General features: G+C 44.8%; 1 protein-coding gene across 1 annotated transcript; it reads right to left on the reverse strand.

Moving 5' to 3' along the window:
- c18h10orf71 (chromosome 18 C10orf71 homolog) lies at positions 1-22,670 on the reverse strand. The gene is made up of 2 exons (XM_082964682.1): positions 22,102-22,670; positions 1-13,322 (listed from the first exon to the last, which is right to left on the reverse strand). The coding sequence occupies exon 2, from the start codon at positions 13,117-13,119 to the stop codon at positions 1,432-1,434; it is 11,688 nt and encodes a 3,895-aa protein (XP_082820808.1). The 5' UTR covers positions 13,120-13,322; positions 22,102-22,670; the 3' UTR covers positions 1-1,431.
- Positions 22,671-24,340: the final 1,670 nt, after the last annotated feature.

Raw genomic sequence — 24,340 nt, forward strand, 5'->3', positions numbered from 1 at the left:
AACAACACATCATTTGTTTATTTGCTTCTTTACAAAGTGCTTCTGAAAGACATTCAAAATACTGACAAAGAAAGTTAATACAGAGTGATAAATTGTGCTTTTATTAAGTCCATCTCACACTATATTATTCACAGCAAGGGAGAAACCCTGTACACATTTCTCACTTCAGAAATGTGGATCTATTTATTGAAATCAAATCTAGTAAACTTTAATATTTAAATCAGCGTTCACATCTACACAATGTGGTTGCATATTTGCATAAATACACGTTTTGTGTTCACTTTGCATAGACCTTTCGGTTTAGGCGACATACAGTATAATGGTTAAATTCCCCATGTGTCACTATTCTGACATATTCTAATCAGACCTTGTTGCAGAATCGCTACCACATTGTTTGACAATATTTCATGCACACCAACCAAACTGAGGTCTAAATAATAATCCAATCCATTTGATGTTTACACCGGTAACAGACGTAGCTAATGAGAACTTCGCTTTCTACAACCTGTTAAACTGCATCCCCAGAAGTACTATCAGCATTGAAACTGTTAAATACTGTAGATATCTACTGTGTTGTATTCTTATTCACTATTCACTAATATTAGTAAAAGTTCTAGGTGACCGTGACATATCGATCAAATGCACCACAAGAATATCATAGACAGCATATCACATTCAAAAATGGAATGGTAAACATTTCTGTAAAACAGTTAATAATAAATAGTCTTAATCTAATTCATAATTCCACTACAAAACTACAAAAAGATCAACATCAGCAATATAACAGCAAGCTTTACAAAATGTCTCAGAAGAGGGATATTTTCAAAAGAAAACAAAACAAAATAGTCAATTACAGCAGACAAAGATCTTAAATAAGTCACATATAAAGCCGCATCCCTTCACTCGCACCGCAACACACGCACGCGTGCATGCGCACACACCCGCACACGCACACACACACACACTGCTGCTACTGTCTATTATCTACCCGGTTGCCTAGTTTATTCTATTTATTTATGGCCAGACAATTATTTTATTTTATTTAGTATCTAATCTTTAACTCTGCGTTGTTGGAAAAGGACCCGTAAGTAAGCATTTCACGGTTAGCCTACACCTGTTGTCTACCAAGCATGTGAATTTTTTCATTTGATTTGTTTTTAAAACTATGTATTGGGCTTCTGTGAAATCTGTATTTTTGCATGTAAATGAAATCAAACACTTTAAAACATAGCTGTTTATTCCATTAGATGAAATGCTATTCAGCCTTTATAAGTCTCATTGATGCTTGAACCTCTGCTCTAGAGAGACCAGGGCTGTGTTCATTATCAGGGCACGTAATGGAAAAAGTCAATCTCAGTCCATTTTCTTCTGTTTGGTGCCTAATGAACACGATCCTAACAGGACTTGTGAAACAAAAGCTGTCAATCAGTGTCACCAGTCACCAGAATCCATAGCGAAGTCCTCCAGCTCGCTCATGGTGATGATATCACGGTGGGGGGCGGGGTTAGTATCATCACCGTCCACTGTGCCTTTGTCCAGCTGGTTGTGTGTGTCGTACGCAGCGTGTGTGTCATGGACAGTGCGTGTGTCATGAGCTGTGTCCATGTAAGGTGTCTGCTCTTGGCTGTAGCTCTGTCCATATGACTCTCTCTCCATTATCTCCTCCTCTCCTTCATAACACTGGCTGCTCCAGCCCTCTCCCTGCCTCTCTCCCTCCTCTGCCCAACCCTGACTCTCCTCTGTGGGCTGTGGGTCCTGGGTGGGAGACACCAAGGCAGACATCCCAGAGAGAGACCTGTGAGTGGGCAGGGATGATACGGGCATGGGCTGGTATCTCTGGGGGTATCCCTGGTAGAGCACATAGGGTCGACTTGCTGGAGGAGCCTGGGGCTGGGTGTATGGGGGATATGTTTGGGGTTGGGGCTGGGTGTATGAGTCTTCGGGAAGGGACTGGGGATAACACTGTGGCTGGGGCTGAGACAGAGAGCCTCCCTGGCCTGGCTGACGGACATTCAGTTGGACGTACTTCCTCGTCTCTGGGTCAAAGAAGGTCTTGGTCTTCACCTGGACAGGCATGTCCACCACAAAATACTGACCAGACCCCGGGTCCTGTAGAACCTTCTTCTGGGTTAAACCTTGGGTGAAGTGCTGGGGGAGGCTGAGGGAGGGTGGGGAAGGGTAGTAGGGGTCTACGTGGTACTGAGGGACATTCAGGTGGGAGGTGAGGGGGGAAGCCAGGGGTGAGACAAGGTGTCTGGGGTGAGCATGGTGGTGGTGGGTGGGGGAGGAGGGCACACTGGCCACTTGCGTTGTGACTCGGGGGTGGGAGACAGGGGGTGAGGCATGGGGTGAGGTGAGGGGAAGGGAGGCAGGGGCTTTGGCGTGGGGGGAGGCGTGGAAGGATGGGTGATGAGTGGATCCTAAATCAGTTGGAGAACAGGGGACACTGGAGATGTGAGTTGGGGCAAGGGGCAGGGAGATAGGGGCAGCGAAATGGGGGGAGGCACGAGCGTGACGGTTGGAGGATCGTAGCTCTGAGGGTGAGGAGTGGACACTAGCGACCGCATGGACCGGTTTCTCCACTAGGTCAGCAGTGCTGTCTGTCTCAGTCTTCGACTCTTTCTTTATCCTGCGGGTTGTGAGCCTCTTGGCTCTCCGTAGAGCTTTCTCACTCTTAGGAGGAACAGTCGGGGGCTTCCCCAGTGGCCGTCCTGCGTCACTGATAAAACTACAGGCTGAATCTGGCCTGCCATAGCCCCCCCTGCTGGTGAACTCAGAGTCAGACAGGTCGGCTATACTGGTGGCATAACTCTCAACATCCCCAGACATGTTGCTGATCATTGAGCGAGAGTCATCGTCGTCCAGAGCCACATTCCTCCTGGATAGGAGCCTGGAGTAGGGATATGTGTAGGTGGTCTCCGAGGGGGCGGTGAACTCTTTCGAGGGCTGAGTCTCTCGGATGCGGGGGAGTCGGTGTGACGAGATGGCGGAGTCGTGATATACAGGAGTCCCGGCGCTCTCTCTCAGCCTTTCATGTACACTCTCTCCTGTCCTCTCAAGCTCCTCGTCTCCCATCTCTGATCCGCTCCAGAGGGCTGAGCCCACCCTGAACTCTTCTCGAAAGCTCTTGTGGAAGAGTGGTTTGACTGACTTGGTGAGAGAGGAGCCTCTGAAGGTGTTGTCTTTGACTCTGAACATGGTGGGCTTGCCCCCGAGGGCAGGGGAGGAGGTGTTGGAGCGGGTGGAAGGAGGGGCAGGGGAGGTAGGGAGGTGAGGTCTACCATAGGACTCCCAGTCCTCAAGGTCCCCTCTGCGTGGGGAGGGCTGGGGGGAGAAGAGGGGTATGTCCCTGGGTCTGGTTTGACCCTCAGGGCTGCTGATGGAGTAATACTGGAGAGCATCCATCTTCTCCTTCTCTCTCTGTCTCGCCCTCTGCTTCTCCTCTTTCTTCTCCTCCTCTCTCTGTCGCTGTGGGTCTCTCCTCTCCTTCTCTTTCCTCTCTTTCTCTTTCTGTCTCGCCATCTTTTCCTCATTTCTTTGTCGCTGTTGCTCTCTCCTCTCCTCTTTCCTCTCATCCTCTTTCCTCTCCTCTTCTTTCTGTTTCACCATCCACTCCTCCTCTTTCTTTTCCTCCTCTCTCCGTTGCTGTCCCTCTCTCCTTTCCTCCTCTCTCTGTCTCGCCTTCCTCTCCTCTTTCTTCTCCTCTCTCTGTCGCTGTTGATTTGTAATATCTTCCTCTTTCCGATCCTCCTCTTTCTGTCTCACCCTCCTCTCCTCCTCTTTCTTCTCCTCTTTCTTCTGTTCTCTCTGTCGCTGTAGCTCTCTCTTCTCCTCTTTCCTCTCCTCCTCTTTCTGTGTTGCCCACCTCTCCTCCTCTTTCATCCCCTCTATCTGTCGTTGTTTCCCTATCCTCTCCTCTTTCCTCTCCTCTTTCTGTCTCACCATCCTCTCGTCTGCTATCTGTGTCGCCCTCCTCTCCTTTTCTCTCCTCTCATCCTCTTTCCTCTCCTCTTCTTTCTGTCTCACCAGCCTCTCCCCTTCTCTCTGTATTGCCCTCTCCTCCTTTTTTCTCTGTTGCTCTCTCCTCTCTTCCTCTTTCAGATCCTCCTCTTTCTGTCTTGCTATCCTCTCCTCTTCTCTCTGTCTCGCTCTCCTCAACTCCTCTTTCCTCTCCTCCTCTATCTGTCTCAACCTCTCCCCCTCTTTCTTCTCCTCTTTCTGTCGTTGTTGTTCTATTCTGTCCTTCTCCTCCTCTTTCTGTCTCACCACCCTGTCCTCCTCTTTCTTCTCCTCCTCTCTCTGCCACTGTTGCTCTCTCCTCTCCTTCTCGTTCTTCTCCTCTTTCTGTCTCGCCATTCTTTCTTCTTCTCTCTGTCTTGCCCTCCTCTCCTCCTCTTTCTTCTCTTCCTCACTCTGTCGCTGTCGCTGTTGCTCTCGTCTCTCCTTCTCTTTCATCTCCTCATTTTTTTGTCTAGCCATCCTCTCCTCTTCTCTCTGTGTCGCTCTCCTCTCCTCTTTATTCTCCTCCTCTCTCTGTTGCTCTCTCCTCTCGTTCTCCTCCTCTTTCTGTCTCGCCATTCTCTCTTCTTCTCTCTGTCTTGCCCTCCTCTCCTCCTCTTTCTTCTCTTCCTCACTCTGTCGCTGTTGCTCTCGTCTCTCCTCTTTCCTCTCCTCCTTTTTCTGTCTAGCCATCCTCTCCTCTTCTCTCTGTGTTGCTCTCCTCTCCTCCTCCTTCTTCTCCTTCCCTCTCTGTCGCTGTTGCTCTTTCCTCTCCTCCTCTTTTCTCTTCTCCTCTTTCTGTCTCACTCTCTTCTCCTCCTCTTTATTTTCCTCCTCTCTGTGACGCTGTTGCTCTCTCCTCTCCTTCTCTTTCTTCTCGTCCTCTCTCTGTCTCGCCATCCTCTCGTCTTCTCTCTGCGTCGCTCTCCTCTCCTCCTCTTTATTCTCCTCCTCTCTCTGTCGTTGTTGCTCTCTCCTCTCCTTCTTCTCCTCCTCTTTCTGTCTCGCCATTCTCTCTTCTTCTCTCTGTCTTGCCCTCCTTTCCTCCTCTTTCTTCTCTTCCTCACTCTGTCGCTGTTGCTCTCGTCTCTCCTCTTTCCTCTCCTCCTTTTTCTGTCTAGCCATCCTCTCTTCTCTCTGTGTCGCTCTCCTCTCCTCCTCTTTATTCTCCTCCTCTCTCTGTCGTTGTTGCTCTCTCTTCTCCTTCTTCTCCTCCTCTTTCTGTCTCGCCATTCTCTCTTCTTCTCTCTGTCTTGCCCTCCTCTCCTCCTCTTTCTTCTCTTCCTCACTCTGTCGCTGTTGCTCTCGTCTCTCCTCTTTCCTCTCCTCCTTTTTCTGTCTAGCCATCCTCTCTTCTTCTCTCTGTGTCGCTCTCCTCTCCTCCTCATTCGTCTCCTTCCCTCTCTGTCGCTGTTGCTCTCTACTCTCCTCCTCTTTCCTCTTCTCCTCTTTCTGTCTCACCTTCTTCTCCTCCTCTTTATTTTCCTCCTCTCTGTGACAGAGTTGCTCTCTCCTCTCCTTCTCTTTCTTCTCTTCCTCTCTCTGTCTTGCCATCTTCTCCTCTTCTCTCTGTCTCTTCCTCCTCTCCTCCTCTCTCCGTCGCTGTTCCTCTCTTCTCTCTTCCTCTTTCCTCTCGTCTTCCTTCTGTCTCGCAATCACCATCCTCTCCTCATCTCTCCATCTTACCTTCCTCTCCTCCTCTTTCCTTTCCTCTTTGTTTCTCACCATCCTCTCCTCCCCTCTCTGTCTTATCTTCCTCTCCTCCTCTTTCCTCTGCTCCTCACTCTGTCTCTCTCTCCTCTCCTCTTGCTTCTCCATGCTATATATGTCTCCCAGAGAGGCCTGTGTTGTATGTGTTTTCTCCATATATTGCGTTGCCTCTGTAGGGGAGAACAGGTCTTTTCCAGGCATGTCAGCATGTGTGGGTTGGGTCGGTTGTTGTGAGAAAGAGGGATTTCTGGTCTTAACGTCGACCTGTGAGGGTATGGCGCGAGCTGGCAGAGGAGCATTCTGGGACTGATAGAGCCTTTGGTTCCAATCAATCCCAGATTGGTTCCCAAGTTGGTACCCTGAAGTGGTTGCATGTTCTGGTTGTGGCACAGTGTCGTGTTTAAGAGAGTGTGTCTCTGTGAATCCCTCAGTAGTTTTTGCCTCATTGAATGAGATTGCCTGTTTTTCTTTTTCCCTCAGTCTGAATGTCCCTTTCTTTCTCTGTTCCTGCTCCATGGAAGACAACCCTCCTATCTTAGCCTCCATGTTTAGTTTGGAGGGAATCTCTGGTTCTTTCACAGATACTTCTTCTTTCCTTGACATCCCTCCGGTCACTGGGTGGTCTTGTTGTGCAGCTGTAAAGACTGGACATCTACTGCGGTGAGTTTGTATCATGGGAAAATATCCATCCTTTCTGCTTGGACTGTCCACGTTAGGAGGGGAATCTTCTTCTGTAGAGATCACCTTTAGTCTGGCGTAGTCTGCGATGGCAGTAGGGACAGTAGGCAGCACCTTATGTCTTGGTTTCACCTCTGGTTTATGACACACTTTTTCACTTGGAAGTGCTGGGTTATGCTCTCTCTCTTTTGCTGTTGTTTCCACGTTGTTGTTCTCACTCACACCTGACACAACACGGATGGCTATACTATCAATGTGAACATTATTGTCACCAGTGGGTTTCTCTGTTCCTGAAGAAACATGTTTGGCAACTGACTGACTTTCAGTAGTTTTGTGGTTGTCAATCTCACTTATTAATGATACAACATGGATTGTAATACTTTCTATGTGTAAATTCTCCACTTGGCCATCTTGAACACTGATGTCTTTGTCACCTTGAATGACACTGCTCTTTGCCATTTCCACTGCTGCAAGGTCGGCTTTGCCGATGCTTTCATTAGTAGGATGGTTGTTATTTGCGTAGTCGTTAGGGTTTCTTGCGGTGATGCTATGTTTAAAGAGGAGAGGTTGAGTTTCAGCCAACTGTTTATTTTTAGCCGATTTGACCTCTGCTGAGCGTCCATCTTTAACTGCAGAGGTATCATGGAGTAGAGTTTCCCTCTGAGACTGATCTCTCCCATGCGATGGAGCAATCTCCTGTGAATAATTCTCGTTCCTCACAGATTTGTCATTTTTTTCTGGATCTTTCTTTGTGGTTTCAGGTGCGCTTCTAGCCTGCCTACTCCCACTTATAACACATTCTGTTTTAGGATCACCTTTCCCTTCTGGCAACTGTGTTTGCTGTTTAACTCTGGCCTTTTCTGTAATTACAGGTTCAGCAAATGTAGTGTCTTCCCTTTTGCTTGTTACAATTGATTTAACTTCATTATCTGAAACTCTTTCATCTGCAATGGGAGCCATGGCTGGAGGAGTCTCTTGTTTCAAATGGCCTGAATTGTTGTTGGGAAGTTGACCTGAGCTGAGTTCTTTTTCCATGTTTATCTTATCTTTTACTGGGGTGAGTTGATGTGGAGTAAAAACGTTGTCTTCATTCACTGAGGGTTCTCTTATGGTCACCATTATCCCCATGATCTGCAAACTGTCACCAGAAATGGCCTCATTTTTACTTTCCTCCTTCTTTGACTGAAGCACTTCCTTTTCAGTTACATCACTGACCTTTGACCTGCTTATGGCCTGTTCCAGTGATGCTCTTGACTGTTGACCATCACTGACAGGCGATGCTTCAGTTTTAGCTGGCTCTTTATGTTCTGATTGAGGTGCTTCCTTCCTGATGCTGAGTTGGCTGTTGTTTGTTTGTTTTTCACCCCTGGATGGATCATTTTTAACGCTCTTCCCTTCCTGTCCATTCTGACCTCTCTCTCTCTGTTCCTGGTGCTTGGTGGGGTTTCTTGATAAGAGTCTGTCTCGTTTACCAAAACCTTTCTCTTTGATGGCTGAGATCTCCTTTTCAGCGTGGGCCTTCAGTTTTGACGTCAGTATCTCTTGCTTGGTCTGGCCTTTCTCTTTTAGTGACAGAGCTCTGAATGAGGATGGATGGACATCTTTACTCATTGCTACAGTCTGGTCAGCAGGCTTCATCTTACTCTCAATCTGACTGGCCAGTTTGAATTGTTTGGATGACTCGCTGTACACCCATTGACCCTCATTCCCCCACTCATGTTTATTAGTAGCAAGTGCATCATTCTGAGTCTTTTTACTGTCATCTGTTGCAGCTACATCCTTAGCGGGCTGTTTGTTTTCCTTAGCTGAAACTGCATGACTGAACCCGTATTTCTCTCTCAATCTGTTGTAGTCATCTCCCCCCCTGTCTACCCTTTCATACCTGCTGATGGGAGAGACATCTTTCTGTTGGAGTGTTTTGTTCTCTGCCTTTACAGATATGTTGAGATTGGTGAATTTGTCGTCTGCTGCTGAAACGGCTTCGTTGACACTGGGCTTTTTCTCTCTCAGTCGCTCTCTCTTCACCTGTTCATAGTCTCTGGTAGTGAGGATATAATTTATACCGTATCTGTCCTCACTGGCTGACCATGAACTGTACTGAGCAGGTTCATCCTTCTTTGCTTTTGCAAGCTCTGCTTTAGCTAACTCTGCTTTAGCAGTTTCTGCTTTAGCTTGTTCTGTTTTAGCTAACTCTGCCTTAGCTAACTCTGCTTTAGCTATCTCTGCTTTAACCAACTCTGCTTTAGCTAATTCTGCTTTAGCTTGTTCTCCTTGAGTTTTAGCTAACTCTTCTTTATCTTTCTCTACTTTAGCCAACTCTGTTTTTGCTAGCTCTGATTGTTCTGCTTGAGCTTTGGCTAACTTTGCTTTAGCTAGTTTAGCTTTAGCAAGATCTGCTTTTGCTTGTTCTGTTTGAGCTTTTGCTAATTCTACTTTAGCTAGTTCTGCTTTAGCTTGATCTGCTTTATTTTGTTCTGCTTTAGGTAACTCAGCTTTAGCTTTCTCTGCTCTAGCGCTCACTGATTTAGCTTGTTCTGCTTTAGCCAACTCTGCTTTAGCTATCTCTGGTTTCACTTGTTCTGCTTTAGCCTGCTCTGCTTTAGCTAACTCAGTTTTAGCTTTCTCTGCTTTTTCTAGTTCTGCTTTAGCTTGCTCTGCTTTAGCATGTTTAGCTTGAGCTAACTCTGATTTAGCTTGTTCTGCTTTAGCTAACTCTGCGTTAGCTAACACGGCTTTAGCTATATTTGCTTGAACTTGTTCTGCTTTATCTAGCTCTGCTTTTACTTGCTCGATTTTAGCCTGTTTTGATTTAGCTAACACTGCTTTATCTTGCTCTAATTTAGCTTGTTCTGCTTTAGCTAGTTCTGCTTTAGCTAACTCTGCTTCAGCTATATCTGCTTGAACTTGTTCTGCTTTATCTAGCTCTGCTTTTACTTGCTCGGTTTTAGCTTGTTTTGATTTAGCTAACACTGCTTTATCTTGCTCTAATTTAGCTTGTTCTGCTTTAGCTAGTTCTGCTTTAGCTAACTCTGCTTCAGCTATACCTGCTTGAACTTGTTCTGCTTTATCTAGCTCTGCTTTCACTTTCTCTATTTTAGCCTGTTTTGATTGAGCGAACACTGCTTTATCTTGCTCTATTTGAGCTTGTTCTGCTTTAGCTAGCTCTGCTTTAGCTAGCCCTGTTGTGTGCATCTTACTGGGGTCATTTGTAGTACTTTTGGGATATTGGTGACTGTTAATTACACTAAATTCTCCATTTGTCTGTTGCAGTATTGCAGCAGTCCTATCGGTATACTGGTTGTGATCTTTTGCACATTGTGCTGTTGTAGCTGCATTGTCTCTGTATTGTCTGTTCTCATTCTTGTATGATGAATTCCACTGTATATCCTGGTCATATTGTTGTTTATTTACATATCCATCGTGTCTGGGTAGTTTGTTGTCTTCCACCCATGGGGCATGTGGCTTTCTCTGAAGAGGTTGCTCTCTTTCTGTCAGGGTGTTATGGACTGTATATGTTTTATCACCCTCCGAATACAGACTCTGTTTTCTGTGGTCTTGTCCTGTACCCCTGTACAAGTGATCATTTTGGTTCTGATGCTTCTCTTTGGTGGTGAGAGATTCCTCATTGACTCGATACTGATCTACAGTTCCATACTTGTCCATAAAAGTCCCAGAATAGTATTGCTCTTTTACGGTGTCTCTGATGATCTGCTGACTAAGAGGGTAGACTGTGTTTTGAGCAAATCTGTTTGACAGTTCCTCCTGATTGGCCAGTGTGTGGTTAGGAACTGGAATCATTTCCTTATATGGAAGGATATTTTTACCGATTAAGACTTCACCAGCTGGATGCAGCCTTCCATCAGATGCATTCTGCTCCCCCTGTTCTCTCTTTTCTTGTTGTCCATATATATTCCACTCATTTCCATATTTCTGGTTTGGGTCCTGCTTCATTGTAGCTGCTCTGTGTGAGGGTAGAGACTGTTTGTCTCTTTCTATTAGCGCAGCGATCTCCCCTTTCCATGGAGGCACTTCTGTTGTAACTCTGTCATTCACACCCAAACCATATTTGTTCTCTCTTACTTGCTCATATCCACCTGCCTTTGTGTATCTCTCTACTGTAGTCTGGCTTGTATTGGGCTCAATACTTTGTTTGGATACTAGTGCGTCTCTGTTTACAGTGTTGGTTTGGTTTGGAGTGATTCCATCTATCTTGTAAGTGTCTAGGACTGCTGGGGGTGGGTTAGGGGTAGAATTAGGGCTAGGGTAAGGTTTGGGCTTAGTGTTAGGGAGGTGTGAACTCACTGTGGGAAGGGTGTTGTCTAGGCCTGGTTTCGTGGGGCTGACTTGCTCATACATATCATTTTGGAGGAGCTCAGTCCTACTTATTTCATCGGATTTAATAAATTGTGATAACCCACCTTGGCCGTTCTGACTGGTAGTGAGCGGATCTCTGTTTCTGCAGTTTCCACTGTACTCCTGACGGTAAACCATCTCCTCCTGAGTCTGAGATGACTTCACTGCCTGATATGCCTCTGGTTTAGTGTCTGTGTAATGCAAGTGTTGGTCAGAGTGTGCAGTGGTTGGCTGCAATGAGGGGCTGTACTGTGGGTTGGTATGGGGGTGAAATGAAGTCTCTATTGCATTGGGCTCCTCCTGTACTACCACCTGGGGAACAGGGATGTCTAAGATAGCTGGCATATCTATCACTGTGTCTCTGGGCTCATAGCTGTCCAGGTTAGATTTACTTCTGCCAGTCACCTCCAGGCCTTTGAACTTGGTGGGACTGTATGTGCTTTTCACCCTCTTCCTATTGTCTTTCAGGTTAAAGAGGAGACCGGAGGCTCTGGACTTGTAGCTGGACATCCTCACCTCTGGTGTGGCCCCCCTTCTCTCCCTCTCTCTCTCGCCCCAGACGGTGGGCTGTTCGAGAGTGAGGGGGGGTGAGAGTAGCACCTCTGAGGTGGTGTCAGTGTCTTGCGGATTGTGGATGACAGGTGTTAATTGCTGGGTGAAGTTAAAGGGAGTGGTGCTGGTGTTGCTAGCGACTACAACCGGCTCCACTGATACTGTGGCGGGGGGTTGCTCGATGGCGACGGAGGGTGAAAGGGCGTACTGCAGAGCTTCTGAGGTGTCTTGATGGTTATGGATGACAGGCGTCAGCAGCTGGGTGATGTTAAAGGGCGTTGTGCTGGTGTTGCTAGCGACTACACCCTGCTCCACTGCTACTGTGCTAACCTTGTTGCGAAAGGAAATGACACTGTTCTTGTTGCCTTTCACTACACTACTCTGCTCGGCGCTGTTTAGGACTGTTGTAACACTCTGCTCTGCGGTCAATTTGGTAAACCGCTCAGTGTGCTGGAACTCAGTGATGGCGCTGACAGCATCGTGGCCACGCCGGGACCTCTCACTGGTAGGAGAGACCGTCGAGGGACGGAGTGAGGGATATCTGTTTGACCCCACGCTCTGGGTGCGTTTCCATGGTGGGTGGTGACCGGCCAGCTCAGACTCAGAGCGTTTCTCCAAGGCTGAGGCCTTCTGCAGCACTGTGTAGCCCCCCTCCAGGGGCTTACGTTGGGGTCCATACACTGTCTCCTTGATCCCAGGGTGGGCGTAGAACTGCTGTTCAAATGTCAGCTCCTTGTACATGGGTGAGTCGTACCATTTAGGGAAGTCTGCAGGGGACATGAACCCGGAGACACCCCCCTGCTGGAAGGGGAACCTGTTATGGTCTCTCCACAGGGGCTGGAAGGGGCTGAACTCACTATGGAGAAAGAAGTTAGAGGTTGAGTTGAGCTGTGCAAACATGCTTTGTTTACTGCAATGTTTTCTGTGGGAGGATCTCATAAAGGAGGATGTTTTGTCCATCTGAGACACAGCAGAAGATACCTCAGAGGGGTACGGGCTGTTCCTACTGTGGGGTAAGGGGCCTGTCTGCTGGGAGAAGGTGCCGGCCGCCGGGAAGGGGCCAGTGTTAAAGTTATGGGGGTATGCCGTAGAGAACTCAGACAGCTCTCTCTGGATGCTCATCAGAGCAGACTTGTCCCGGGAGGACTCATTGTTCCAGTCCCTGAGTTTCCCGTCCATCCACCCATCCCCACCTCCATAACCCTCCGAGCTAAAGGCTTTGATGAGAGAGGAGACTCGGGAGCGACTGCGACGCTGCTGCCAGCTGGTGTCGGAACCTCCATAGCTCAGGAAGGATAGTGTCTCCTCCCTCAGAGTCTTATCCTGCTGAGACACGTCTATAAAGGAGCGCTGGAATGTGGTAGACACCCTTCCCTCTGTCCTCCCCTCCCCTTGCCCCTCCCACCCTGAATAACCCTGGTTCTCTAAACCATACTGTCCTGTCCACATCCTCCCCTCCCCCTCCCAACCCACCTCACCCCCTCCCTGTCCATATTGCTGGAGACTGAGGCTGAAGCTCTCGTGGGCGGCTCTCTTGAGAGCATCCCTTTCCCTGTCCTCCTTCTCCTGGGCAGCTATAATATCTTGGCTGAAGGCCTGGTGTCTCTCCCTCTGAGCTGACGGTGAGGAGCCCAGGTCAGAGTCGTTGTAAATGGCTTCTTCCCCAATGCAGAGGCTCCTGAAGGCTCGGTCAGTCAGGCTGCTGACCTCACGGTCTGTGTCATCCAGGATCGAGCCTCCACTGGATGTGTCACTCAAGCCGCCACTGCTGTGCTTCCTGTGGCCGCTGCCCCTCCGGCTGAAGTGGCGCTTCTCCACCGTCGTCATGGGTAAAGCTCAATCACACACCTCACACACACACTCAGATTCACTCAGACACAGCTCATGTCTAGTGCTCAGTCACACATCCAGACAGCAGCTTTTAGCTGGGGCTGGGTTAGGAAACCTCAGAGGGGCCCAATCAGTCTCTTTGGAGGGCCTAAGGCGTATTGCATTTCTGCAGCAGAAGGAGCCATGACATCCTGTGTGTCCTGCAGGAGGAGAATAGACGAGAGAACAGAGTTAAAAGTGGAAAAGGTCTAAAATTCTTCTTTAGCCTAAATCTATTGAATTAATGTTTGACTGTGTCTTCATGACCATCAGACTTTTTCTTTGTTGCCCTAAAAGGGAACATACAAGTAAGGTGTCCCATATAACTTTATATCAAGCTACTATTAAGTGCAAGGGGATACTGGTAGTCGTTTAGCATTTGAACAAGAGCTATATTTATTTAAAGCAATTTTCTATTAAGCAGGAAAAGGAAAAAGGGGATTCATGGTTTCTTTTTAGTATTTATTTCATTCAGGTGTAGATAGATAGACAAGTGTTTCGGCCTAAGCCTTAACTACTGTAAAATATGGATCTATTTTGCTTCCACTAGTGCTGGGGCCCTTGTTAAGGTCAACGCCATTATGATTTTTCCCAGTACCAGGATATTTTAACCAAAAACCTGGTTGCCTTTGCCAGGAGGCTGAAACTTGGTCGCAAGTGGATCTTCCAGCAAGACATTAACCCCAAGCACACATCAAAATCCACAAAGAAATTAATTGACCATGGCCATCTCAGTCTCCAGACTTGAACCCCATTGAAAACCTGTGGTTTGAATTGAAGAGGCCAGTCCATAAGTGCAAATGAAGGTAATACCCTCTAGGGGCTAGGGGGCAGTATTTTCACGGCCGGATGAAAAACGTACCCAATTTAAACAGGTTACTACTCTGGCCCAGAAAATAGAATATGCATATTATTAGTAGATTTGGATAGAAAACACTCTGAAGTTTCTAAAACTGTTTGAATGGTGTCTCTAAGTATAACAGAACTCATATGGCAGGCAAAAACCTGAGAAAAAATACAAGCAGGAAATGAACATTTTGTGGCTGTACTATTTTCAAGTAATTGGCAATAAAACACACAGTGACAAAGGATTCATTTTGCACTTCCTATGGCTTCCACTAGATGTCAACGATCTTTATAAAGTTGTTTGAAGCATCTATGATGAACAGAGACCGAATGAGAAGGAAGGGAAGTTGACGTCCCTGGGATGACGTCACTTCATTATTGCGCGCACATGCGCGTTCATGTGAGGCGAGACCTTTTTCAAAACTTGTTTCAAGACACAGGAGAGGTCGGGTTGAAATATTACTGATGTTTCACGTTAAAAATGGACCAAAAGATTGATGCTAAACAACGTTTGACATGTTTGAACGAACGTAAATAGATTTTTTTTTTTACTTTTCGTCGTGACTTTTTCCCTCCCGCGCCCTGCATTTTGAGTAGCCTACCGAATGCGCTAACAACATGGAACAGCATGGAGTGATTTGGACATAAATTATGAACTTCATCGAAAAAAACAACATTTGTTGTGGACCTGAGATTCCTGGAAGTGCCTTCTGATGAAGATTATTAAAGGTAAGGGAATATTGCTAATGTTATTTATGGTTTTAGATGATTCCAACATGGCGGCTATCTGTATAGCCTAGTGTATGTTTCTGACCAGAGTACTCAGATTATTGCAAAGTATGCTTTCCCAGTAAAGTTATTTTGAAATCTGTCAATGCGGTTGCATTCAGGAGAATGCTTATTCTTTGAATAACAGTTTAATACTTTAACCACGTTTTATAATGAGTATTTTTTTGTAAATTCACTGGCAGTTTTGGGGGAGACACATTTTCTCAATGACACGCACCGATGTAAAATGCTATTTTTGGATATAAATATGAACTTGATAGAACAAAAATGCATGTATTGTCTAACATAATGTCCTAGGAGTGTCATCTGATGAAGGTTAGTGCATCATTTTAGCTGGTTTTCTGCTTTTGGTGACGCCTGTCCTTGAATTGAAAATGGATGTGTGTACTTTTTTGGCTATGTACTGTCCTAACATAATCTAACTTTATGCTTTCGCCGAAAAGCCTCTTTGAAAATCGGACAATGTGGTTCGATTAAGGAGATGTTTATCTTTTAAATGGTGTAAAATAGTTGATTGTTTGAGAAATTGAAATTATTAGATTTTTGATGTTTTGAATTTCCCGCCATGCTAGCAATCCCGTCACAGGGATTAGGTTACCATCGATCCCCAAGAGGATATCCTCTTGACGGTCGCCTAGGATAGGGGGCGCTACAGCAATTTTTGAAAAAAATTCGTGCCCATTTTAAACGGCCTCCTACTCAAACTCAGAAGCTAGGATATGCATATAATTAATACTTGTGGATAGAAAACACCCTAAAGTTTCTAAAACTGTTTGAATGGTGTCTGTGAGTATAACAGAACTCATATGGCAGTCAAAACCCCGAGACAGATCGTAACAGAAACTGGAATTTTGAATTGCGGACTCAACTTCATCACTTTGCCTATAAATCACACCGTGAGCAATGGTTCATTGAGCACTTCCTATTGCTTCCACTAGATGTCCCCAGTCTTTACAAAGTGGTTTGAGCCTTCTACTGTGAAAACTGCCACAATGAGAGTCTGTGGAATGTGATCACATGAGGAGGGCCATCACCATTATGACGCCGGCGCCCCTGGCTACCCTCCCCTTTCGAAACGTTTTGAAAGACAATGCAATCGTCCCCCTTGAATGTTATTGGAGCTCTGGTTGAAAAAGGCCCTAAAGATTTATGTTATACAACGTTTGACATGTTTGAATGAACCTAAATAAAAAAAAAAATGCATTTTGTTGAAAGAGGAGTCCCGCGGCCGACGGAACTTTTGGAGCAGCCTTCAGAACGCGCTAACAAGAACAAGCTATTGGAACATAAAGGATTAACTTTTTCGAACGAAAATACATTTGTTGTGGACCTGGGATTCCTGGAAGTGCTTTCTGATGAAGATAATCAAAGGTAAGGGATGAGTAGATTTGATATGCGATTGTTCCAAGATGGCGCTGACCTGTAACGGTAGCCTATTTTTCTGAGTATCGCATCCGCTTTTATCGCAAAGTGTGATTACCCAGTAAAGTTATTTTTAAATCTGGCATTACAGGTGCTTTCAAGAGATATTCATCTATAAATCTTAGAATGACAATATTACATTTTAAAAATGTTTTCGAATAGTAATTTTGTAAATTGTAGCGCTGTTTCACCGGATGCATTTGAGGGAAAATAGTTAGTCAACGTCACGCACCGATGTAAAATGCTGTTTTTATATATAAATATGAACTTTATCGAACAAAAGAATGCATGTATTGTGTAACATGATGTCCTAGGAGTGTCATCTGATGAAGATTGTCACAGGTTAGTGCTGCATTTAGCTGTTTTTTGGTTATTTGTGATGCATGTGGTTGGTCGGAAAATGGCTACGTGCCTACTTTTACGATATACTCCTCTAACATAATCTAATGTTTTGCTTTTGCTGTAAAGCCTTTTTAACCTCTCTGGGCTACCTACTCAACAGCCAGTTGAATCCTGTGGCGCGTTATTCAAATCCTTAGATATGCTATTACTTCAATTTTTCAAAAATATGACTATTTTACACCATTTTAAAGATAAGACTCTCGTTAATCTAACCACACTGTCCGATTTCAAAAAGACTTTACAACGAAAGCAAAACATTAGATTATGTCAGCAGAGTACCGAGCCAGAAATAATCAGACACCCATTTTTCAAGCTAGCATATAATGTCACATAAACCCAAACCACAGCTAAATGTATTTCTAACCTTTGATGATCTTCATCAGATGACAACCCTAGGACATTATGTTATACAATACATGCATGTTTTGTTCAATCAAGTTCATATTTATATCAAAAACCAGCTTTTTACATTAGCATGTGACTAGCATGTGACTAGCATTCCCACCGAACACTGCCGGTGAATTTACTAAATTACTCACGATAAACGTTCACAAAAAGCATAACAATTATTTTAAGAATTATAGATACAGAACTCCTCTATGCACTCGATATGTCCGATTTTAAAATAGCTTTTTGGTGAAAGCACATTTTACAATATTCTCAGTAGATAGCCCGGCATCACAGGGCTAGCTATTTAGACACCCAGCAGGTTTAGCACTCATCAAAGTCAGATTTACTATAAGAAAAATGTTCTTACCTTTGTTGTCTTCGTCAGAATGCACTCCCAGGACTTCTACTTCAATAACAAATGTTGGTTTGGTCCAAAATAATCCATCGTTATATCCAAACAGCGGCGTTTTGTTCGTGCGTTCTAGACACTATCCTAAAGGCTAAATAAGGGTGACGAGCATGGCGCAATTCGTGACAAAAGAATTCTAAATATTCCATTACCGTACTTCGAAGCATGTCAACCGCTGTTTAAAATCAATTTTATGCCATTTTTCTCATAAAAAAGCGATAATATTCCGACCGGGAATCTGCGTTTAGATAAACACACAAAGGAAAAGAAACCATTCGGTCGAAGCGGGCATGCGCCTAAGCCCATAGTACTCTGAGTGGCCACTTGCCAAAAGCGATAATGTGTTTCAGCCAGAGCCTGCCTCGATATCGTTCAACGTTTTCCCGGGCTCTGAGAGCCTATGGACGACGTAGGAAGTGTCACCTTATTGCACAGATCCTGAGTCTTCAATAAAAAGAGCCAAGATGAAACACTACTTCTCAGACAGGCCACTTCCTGCTTGAAATCTTCTCAGGTTTTGGCCTGCCATAGGAGTTCTGTTATACTCACAGACACCATTCAAACAGTTTTAGAAACTTTAGGGTGTTTTCTATCCAAAGCCAATAATTATATGCATATTCTAGTTACTGGGCAGGAGTAGTAACCAGATTAAATCGGGTACGTTTTTTATCCAGCCGTGCAAATACTGCCCCCTATCCCTAACAGGTAAAAATCGGACAACGTGGTTCGATTCAGGAGAGGTGTATCTATAAAACGATATAACATAGTCCTATATTTGAAAACAAATATATATTAAATTTTGTTATGCTAATGGCGATAGGATTTTTCGCTGGATGCCCGCCCAGAGGATATCAAGGATCTGGAAAGTTTCTGTATGGTGTTCTCCAATCTCAGAAATATTAGAAAAAGGCTCAGTGCCCTTATCCTTGCAACCCTATCTTTTTGCAAAAAATAATTTGTAATTTCTGTGAGAAATTGTATTAGTATAAAATAATATATTTTCCCCAATTTTTTAGGATACAATATACACTACATGACCAAAAGAATGTGGACACCACCAAAATCATGGTCATTAATATGGAGTTGATCACACCTTTGCTGCTATAACAGCCTCCACTCTTCTGGAAAGGCTTTCCACTAGATGTTGGAACATTGCTGCGGGGACTTGCTTCCATTCAGCCACAAGAGCATTAGTGAGGTCGGGCACTAATGTTGGGCAATTAGGCCTAGCACGCAGTCTACGTTCCAATTCATCCCAAAGGTGTTCGATGAGGTTGAGGTCAGGGCTCTGTGCAGGCCAGTCAAGTTCTTCCGCACTGATCTCGACAAACCATTTCTGTATGTACCTCACTTAGTGCACGGGGGCATTGTCATGCTAAAACAGGAAAGGGCCTTCCCCAAGTTGGAAGCACAGTGTCGTCTAGAATGTCATTGTACGCTGTAGCGTTAAGATTTCCCTACACTGACACTAAGGGGCCTAGCCCGAACCATGAAAAACAGCCCCAGATCATTATTCCTCCTCCACCAAACTGTACAGTTGGCACTCGTCGGACTGCCAGATGGTAAAGCATGGTTCATCACTCCAGAGAATGCATTTCCACTGCTCCAGAGTCCAATGGCGGCGAGCTTTACACCACTCCAGACGACGCTTGGCATTTCTCATGGTGATCTTAGGCTTGTCTGCGGCTGCTCGGCCATGGAAACCCATTTTATTAAGTTTCCAACAAACAGTTATTGTGCTGACGTTGCTTCCAAAGGCAATTTGAAACTCGTTAGTGAGTGTTGCAACCGAGGACGGTCCCGTTCTGTGAGCTAGTGTGGACTACCACTTTCTGGTCGAGCTGTTGTTGCTCCTAGACGTTTCCACTTCACAATAACAGCACTTACAGTTGACCGGGGCAGCTCTAGCAGTGCAGAAATTTGACTAACTGACTTGTTGGAAAGGTGACATCCTATGACAATGCCACGTTGAAAGTCACTGAGCTCATCAGTAAGGTCATTCTACTGACAATGTTTGTGTATGGAGATTGCATGGCTATGTGCTCGAGTTTATACACCTGTCAGCAACGGGTGTGACTGAAATAGCCGAATCCGATAATTTGAAGGGGTGTCCACATACTTTTGTAGACATAGTGTAGCTCAGTATTTGTATATATTTTATACCATATTTTTTGCTCATCTTTATCAGGGTGCCAATCATTATGGACCTAACTGTATACACTATATAATATAAAGTTCATGCATCCAGGTTCTAGAACTTGACCAAGTCATCATTAGCAATTTCTTATGAGATTTTACTCAATGTTTGTCGAGTCGTTCATAAGAATAAGATCATCTGTTCAATGGCTTAAATCCAAAACTGAATAGTGATGTTGCATGGAGTGGTAGGGTAAAAATAATTATAGATTGCTGGATGATGCTTTCATTAGACTAAATCTTCTCTTGATATCAAAAACTTTGGTGCCAAGTGTCCCTAATATGTATGTTATTACGTGTTAGTTACACAGACCAAAATGTAAACAGAAAATTACATAAATTCCAAGAAAGCTATAAAACCTGTAAGTAACAATACGTACCTATACACAGTAAATACACTATACCTGCCTATGTAACTACCATGTAAATACCAGAGGAGACTCGTCCTGGGAGGAGGAGGAGGAGGAGGAGGAGGGGGATGGTCTTTCTCATAAATTAATTGCTGCTTGTTCAAGGATTATACAACAGCATTGTACCTGAGGCAGCCAAACGTCAGTTCTCAAAACTGAAAAGAAGACATTAAATGGGAAATAATGCTCTATACGATGAAAACAATCACCTGATCATTTCATTTGGCAAATCAGTTAAAATCCTTTCCTTTTCCTTACCCACTACAGTATTTCCCATCAATGAATGACATCTCCTGTGTCTCTAAAGAATAACTGAGATCTGTAAATGGTTAAAGTTGCCAATAGCGCTACAGTATTGTGCATGTTCCCTTGGGAATTTAAAGGAATGTTCCACAAAAAATTTGGGGTGCGATATTTTGTTTGCTTTTTGAATTACTTAATAGACATATGTTGTTGAGTTAGAATGGCATATAAATGTACCATTCACCCTGAATGGTACGAGGAGTGTAATACAGGGTGATCATCATGGGTGTTTCATTTTACTGCAGCTGCCAGGCAGTCTTTACCCGGCCCAGAATATCTACTGATGGGCCATTAATACCTCCTGACCTGACTGGGAGGATCACACAGCACTCATTACATACCAGACACACTACAGTAACTAGATGCAAACCACACTACAGCAATACCGGTCAGATACAAGACAGACCCATGATTTTGATTGCACTGACCTGGGATTCCCAGAAAAGCTGCATTCAGTATCGCAGAATATCCATCATACCAGCCCAGTCTTAAAATACACTATGCAAAAGTATGTGGACACCCCTTCAAATTAGTGGATTTGGCTATTTCAGTCACACCCGTTGATGACAGGTGTATAAAATTGAGCACACAGCCATGCAATCTCCATACACAAACATTGGCAGTAGAATTGCCTTACAGAAGAGCTCAGTGACTTTCAATGTAGCACCGTCATAGGATGCCAACATTCATCAAATTTCTGCCCTATTAGAGCTGCCTCAGTCAACTGTAAGTACTGTTATTGTGAAGTGGAAACGTCTAGGAGCAACATGCCTGAATGCATAGTGCCAACTGTATTGTTTGGTCGAGGAAGAATAATGGTCTGGGGTTGTTTTTCATGGTTTGGGCTAGGCCCCTTTGTTCCAGTGAAGGGAATGTTAATGCTACAGCATACAATGACATTCTAGATGATTCTGTGCTTTCAACTTTGTGGAAACAGTTTGGGGAATGCCCCCGTGCACAAAGCGAGATCCATACAGAAATGGTTTGTCGAGATCGGGGTGGAAGAACTTAACTGGCCTGCACAGAACCCTGACCTCAACCCCATCGAACACCTTTGGGATGAATTGGAATTCTGATTGAGAGCCAGGCCTAATCGCCCAACATCAGTGCTTGACCTCACTAATGCTTTTGTGGCTGAATGGAAGCAAGTCCCTGCAGCAATGTTCCAACATCTACTGGAAAGCCTTCCCAGAAGAGTGGAGGTTATTTTAGTAGCAAAGGGGGGACCAACTCCATATTAATGACCATGATTTTAGAATGAGATGTTCGACGAGCAGGTGTCCACATACTTTTGGTCATGTAGTGTACCTCATTAAACTTACAGATTGTCTCTAGTCCTAGCTCCACGGTCTTTGATGCCCATAATCTTATCTCTCCTGTCATATGGTGATTTCGTTTCATCTATGCATGCGGCAGGTTTATTTTTAACCAATGAAGGTCCTCTAAAACCTGATACCACTGGGCCTCCCTTAAAACGGCTGGTGGTCAGTTACAGTTACACCTTACAGCTACTGAACCTAGCACTATATAACAGAAACCATTAGTGTACTTTTGGTCATGTAGTGTACCTATTCCAGTCCCATGTTCATAGGTTTCAATTGCAGTCAATCCAATGCAGTGAAAGACTGTGCAGCAACAGCTATTTTCAGTGAATGTGTCAACCATATTGTACCCATGGGAGATAAGCGCACATGCGTTCCTTCATACTACCCCTGTTCATGACCAAAGAAAACACAAAGCAGTGGGTGGAAAGAAACCGGCGTACTCTCTTACCTTCTGCTGCTGTATTCCATATTTGTGTAGTGATCTTTTAGTAAATCCTCAAACACAAGTCTGTCCTGAGGAGAGCCTTGGCATGCTGCACCAAGCCAGCAGCTGCAGAAAGACAGGCCCTTTGTTGCCCAGAGCCCTCTCAGACAGCACACTGACCGCTCTGTGCCTCTCTACTCAACATGCTGCTCCAGCCCAGTCCTCCATCCATACAGTAGTCGCTCAGGCCTCGAAGCGCCTGGTCAGATGCTTGGTTAGACGAAGGGTCTGAAGACCAGGCGGAGAAAGACGAGCCGTCCAGGAGAAAGCTAGTGTTGTAGGCTGGGGACGGTTACCAGGGCCTTCAACTAGTGCACATAACCAGCTATCTGACAGACGGTCGGTGTCGAGTGTCAGACAGATGAAACAAACAGGCCCCTCAAACTATTTATAAATCTTGTCCGCTAACGGCTAATGCTAATGGATAGTTGCTAACAGCACCTCTGAAGACTATAAAACATAGAGGGAAAAACATGGGTCTAGAGTGAGAAGAGAAACCTTTTCCTCCAGTTCTGTTGTTGTGGTAAGGGAATGGGGGTAGGAGGAGGGGGTGCTTGGGCACATGTGCCCCCTTGGGAAACAAAAATAGCCTGTTGAGCTCACTTCTGAGCTCACCCTTTTCATATGGCTACAGAGAGGAGAGCTATAGTGCATCAACAAATAGTTTCTGAGCCTAAGGACAAAGATTTCAACTGGGATTATTATTCTAGATTACTCTAGGTTATTCTAGAAGTTGTTCATTGTGTTTTTGACCATAGATAGGACCATTATCTACCAACTCCAGACCATGTGCGCTGTAATTTCTCCTGTACAATTTTCAGCAATCAGCCTCTCTGTTTGTATTCCAGGTATTCTGTTTATAGTCTTCAGTTCTGGGTGTGTTTTACAGCTCAAGGAAACATGCACAACTAAAACAATGCCCTGCACATTTCTTGATCTTTTTCCTGGCAAGATCCGCACTAGCTGAAATCCACATAGTTGTTGTTTTGTCGGTGTAAGAGTTAGAACTGCTTTAGATCTGTCAAATCCACAAGCGGATCCTTGCGTTGCGACACTGCCAACGGATGCAATGAAACCACACTGACTTTATGTCTGACAAATCCCACGTTGCCACGTTAGAAGTTCATGCAGCCGCGTTACAAGTTCAAACACTGAAATGCATGATGTTCTGTTGTCTACACCTCGATTAGACTGATAGCCTATCCCTATCCAAATTAACATCAAATACCACAGTTACACCTCTAGACCCATAAAGATGGTGCTTAAGAACATGGCTGACGTTTTATTTTCTCCCGAACAATTGTGCAATTTTGTAAATGTTTTTACATTTTCTATAACTTATTTTTTTACTAATTGTGTACATTATATTGCTGCTACCATCTCTTATGACCGAAAATAACTTCTGGACATCAGAGAAGCGATTACTCACCGTGGACTGGAAGACACTTTTTCCTTTAACGAGTCCGATGAGAAGGATATCCTGCTTTCACTGGAACAAACCCAGATCCACGCCTTTGCGTGAAGAAAAGACGCCGGAAAAGGGACGCAGATTGGGGATCCTTCTGAGAAAAGAATAAACTCCCAATGCCTTTCATTCTCCTTGCTAACATGCAATCGTTAGAAAATAAAATTGATGACCTACTATTAAGATTATCCTACCAACGGGACATTAACCTGTTATGGCTAGGGGGCAGTATTTTCACAGCTGGATAAAAAACGTACCCGATTTAATCTGGTTACTACTCCTGCCCAGTAACTAGAATATGCATATAAGTATTGGCTTTGGATAGAAAACACTCCAAAGTTTCTAAAACTGTTTGAAGGGTGTCTGTGAGTATAGCAGAACTCAAATGGCAGGTCAAAACCTGAGAGATTCCTTTACAGGAAGTGGCCTGTCTGACCATTTCTTGAACTTCTTTGCCATCTCATTCAATTACAAAGGATCTCTGCTCTAACGTGACACTTCCTACGTCTTCCATGGGCGCTCAGAGCCTGGGAAAAACCTGAATGTCGTCATCCCAGCCCCAGGCTGAAACACATTATCGCCTTTGTCAAGTGGCCGATCAAGGGACTGTGGGCTTAGGCGCGTGCCCTGGCCGCCCCCATCTTTGTGATTTTTCCTCTGTTTGCCGAAAAGGAGATTCCCGGTCGGAATATTATCGCTTTTTTACGAGATAAATTGCATAAAAATTGATTTTAAACA

Source organism: Salmo salar, chromosome 18 (genome assembly GCF_965601325.2).
Source record: "Salmo salar chromosome 18, fSalSal1, whole genome shotgun sequence".
Lineage (NCBI taxonomy): Eukaryota > Metazoa > Chordata > Actinopteri > Salmoniformes > Salmonidae > Salmo > Salmo salar.

What these genes read in the sequence shown, in the direction of transcription:
- c18h10orf71 (XM_082964682.1), bottom strand. Translation starts at nt 13,119, where the DNA reads ATGACGACGGTGGAGAAGCGCCACTTCAGCCGGAGGGGCAGCGGCCAC.